This window comes from Morone saxatilis, unplaced genomic scaffold, assembly GCF_004916995.1.
Source record: "Morone saxatilis isolate NCDOM2014 unplaced genomic scaffold, NCSU_SB_2.0 Contig2, whole genome shotgun sequence".
Taxonomy (NCBI): domain Eukaryota; kingdom Metazoa; phylum Chordata; class Actinopteri; family Moronidae; genus Morone; species Morone saxatilis.
Genome location: NW_023339762.1, coordinates 8,641,741 through 8,644,473, shown reverse-complemented (window position 1 = coordinate 8,644,473; position 2,733 = coordinate 8,641,741). Strand labels below are relative to the sequence as shown.

At 41.9% G+C, this 2,733-nt stretch overlaps 1 protein-coding gene across 2 annotated transcripts; it reads left to right on the top strand.

Moving 5' to 3' along the window:
* Nucleotides 1-116: 116 nt before the first annotated feature.
* LOC118330124 (inositol hexakisphosphate and diphosphoinositol-pentakisphosphate kinase 1-like) lies at nt 117-2,727 on the top strand. Of its 2 annotated transcripts, XM_035664553.1 has the most exons (6): nt 117-225; nt 502-609; nt 728-844; nt 1,863-2,003; nt 2,237-2,345; nt 2,505-2,727. In XM_035664553.1, the coding sequence occupies exons 1-6, from the start codon at nt 127-129 to the stop codon at nt 2,546-2,548; spliced, it is 618 nt and encodes a 205-aa protein (XP_035520446.1). In that variant the 5' UTR covers nt 117-126; the 3' UTR covers nt 2,549-2,727. The 2 variants fall into 2 exon arrangements, with proteins under 2 accessions (XP_035520446.1, XP_035520445.1); XM_035664552.1 differs by having other exon boundaries at nt 2,237-2,727.
* Nucleotides 2,728-2,733: the final 6 nt, after the last annotated feature.

The following is a 2,733-nucleotide window of genomic DNA, read 5'->3' as shown; positions in this document are numbered from 1 at the left end:
TTTTTTTTTACACATACACACACAGAACCAGTACCTAATGTAAATACACACCATATACATACTGAGTTGACTGGAAGTCTTTGTGTCATTTCCTGTCCCCTGGTGTTCAGGTATTCTCGTGGTGTGATGTCTCCTGGTCGCCATGTCCGCACACGTCTCTACTTCACCAGCGAGAGCCACGTTCACTCCCTGCTCAGCATTTTCCGCTACGGCGGACTGCTGGATGTACGTTCTGATTTTATCGTCTCTGACCATTTTATTTTCCTCCAAGTGTTGCTGTTCTAGATCTAGACATGGATGCTTCTTTTAAAGTTGCACTAACTACAAGCAGGTTAATGTCCATATAGTATGGGGAAACTTTTGGGAGTTGAAGTCAGCTTTTAATAAATATATTAACAGAGGTCTGGTGGATGGGATTATAGACTGTAGTTTAATATAATTCATCATCAGAAATGTTTTCTACTGCATAAACTTCATTTGTTTTTGTTGTGTGTGTATCAGGAGGAGAAGGACCAGCAGTGGAAACAGGCAATGGACTACCTGAGTGCTGTGACCGAGCTCAACTACATGACACAGATAGTCATTATGCTGTATGAAGACAACAATAAGGTCAGCTTGCAAGGAGCTGTATAACTGTGCAGTAGTGGTGACTGTCTCATTTATATCCTGTCAGCCTTACCACTGCATTTTATGTATAAATAGATTTCTTTGTCTGTGTCGTGGGCAGGACCCCTCCTCAGAGGAGCGTTTCCATGTTGAACTTCACTTCAGTCCAGGAGTCAAAGGGTGTGAAGATGAGGAGAACGTACCTCTTGGCTTTGGCTTCCGCCCAGCCTCCTCAGAGGTGTGTGTTTGTCTGTTTCCTGCATGTTTGTTTCTCTTTCAGTGTATGTGGCCCCCAGTTGGCATTCTAAGGTTGCACAGTTTTAGTTTACAAATCTAGAGGCAATCATTAAATATATTTGAAAAGAGAATATCCTCCAAATGTCATTCAATTGATCTTTTTGACAATGGTTATGCATTTGACAAGACATGCTGTACCAGTTTGATGCAGTCTGTCTGTTTATGAACATTGGATTTTATTGCCTTTATAAAAATGTGTGTTTTTGTTCCTTTTATGGTACATTATAAAAGGCAATAGCCTTCGTCCAGTATTATATAAAACCCCTGAAAAACATCCATTTTAAAAAATGGTTTTAAAAAATGTAAATTGCCAAAAGTAGAGATCTAATCTTCTCTCTACATGTACACAGTTTGATGGTGGTACATTATTACATTCAGAGGTTTTATGCCTTTTACTGGAAAATTGCAACTAGACTAGTTACTTTGAATTCTTGCACAATGACTGAGGACAAAACCTTCTGAGAAAGTGTTGTGAAAATACATTCAAACATACAGTGTATGGCAAAAACTAGCATCCAACTCTCTCTGCAGGAAAATACTGCAGTTGCATTTTAATGTTTGTAAACATCAAGCATTTGTCAAGTGCACTGTAATTAAACCTTCATGTTCTGCCACACTGGTATTCAGGCCATTGCATTGTGGTGGCTGTCTGTCTGTGTGAAGACACATTCTGTTGACTGTGTTTGACTCCTTAATATTACAATACAGAAACTTGAAGCACGTTTCTCTTACAAACAAAGTGCTTTCATCAGACTTTGCAGCATGTTCTTGTGTGCACTGTGTATATTAGTGAGGAAAAAGTGAAAAAAAGGTAATATTGAAACAAATCTTTACTTTGAAATATAGAGTTTGTAATATTCTGCTAGGGAAGAAGTGAACTATGTCAACATAGATAAACTTTTTTGTTTGACAAGAACATATGAAATGTAAATTACTTTCTTCTTGTGTCTTCCAATTAGAATCAAGACAAAAAGCCCAATCAGGGAAGTCTGGAGGACCTCTCCCAGGACCAGCCGGACCAGGCACTTCCTGTCTCCGAGCCAATCAACATCCAGCGAAGGTCCCCCATGATCCGCAACCGCAAGACGGGCTCCATGGAGGTACCAGACCATAATGTTGGTGTTTCACAAGTAGGCAGGATGTAGTGCTAATGAAGACTGGGTGTTTATTTTTCCACATAGTAATTCCAGTCTCTCTAGTTGAGCAGTTTTCTTTATTCTTTTTTATATTAACAGTGTTATGGTTTTGTTTAAGTGAATGAGAGACATCAGGTCCCTGATTTACTGTAGCAGCCGTCTCCATCTTAACCCCTGGTCTCCATGGCCCCACTCAGGTCCTCTCTGAGACCTCTCCCACCCAGTCCTCCAAAGGCTGCACATCCCACCGACTCTTCCCCTCGTGTTCACGCCAGTCTCCTGAGATCAAACCAACCAGTGGCCTAGGTGGGCACTTCATTTCTGGTGTGTGTGTTTTCTGTGTGTGTTTTCTGTGTGTGTGTGTGTGTGTGTGTGCGCGTGGGGAGATAGTGAGTGTGTGAGAGAGAGAGAGAGAGAGGGTTCCTGCCAACAGACACACTGACCTCACAATACATTTATTTCCAGCTGTCATCACTGATCCTCCCCCACATCACAAGCCCCGGCTGTGACTTCTCCTTCACCCTCCCACCTTTTCGTACCTTTTTCTGTCTCTACTTTCTCTCCTTCTTTCCATCACCCCCTCCCCTCTTTCCCTCTTTCTGATGGTCACATAGCTTCCACTGCAGCTTAGCAGCAGCCAAACAGGATCAGACTCCAAACTATGTAGGCAAGAGGTCAGTGGGGAGATTTGCAT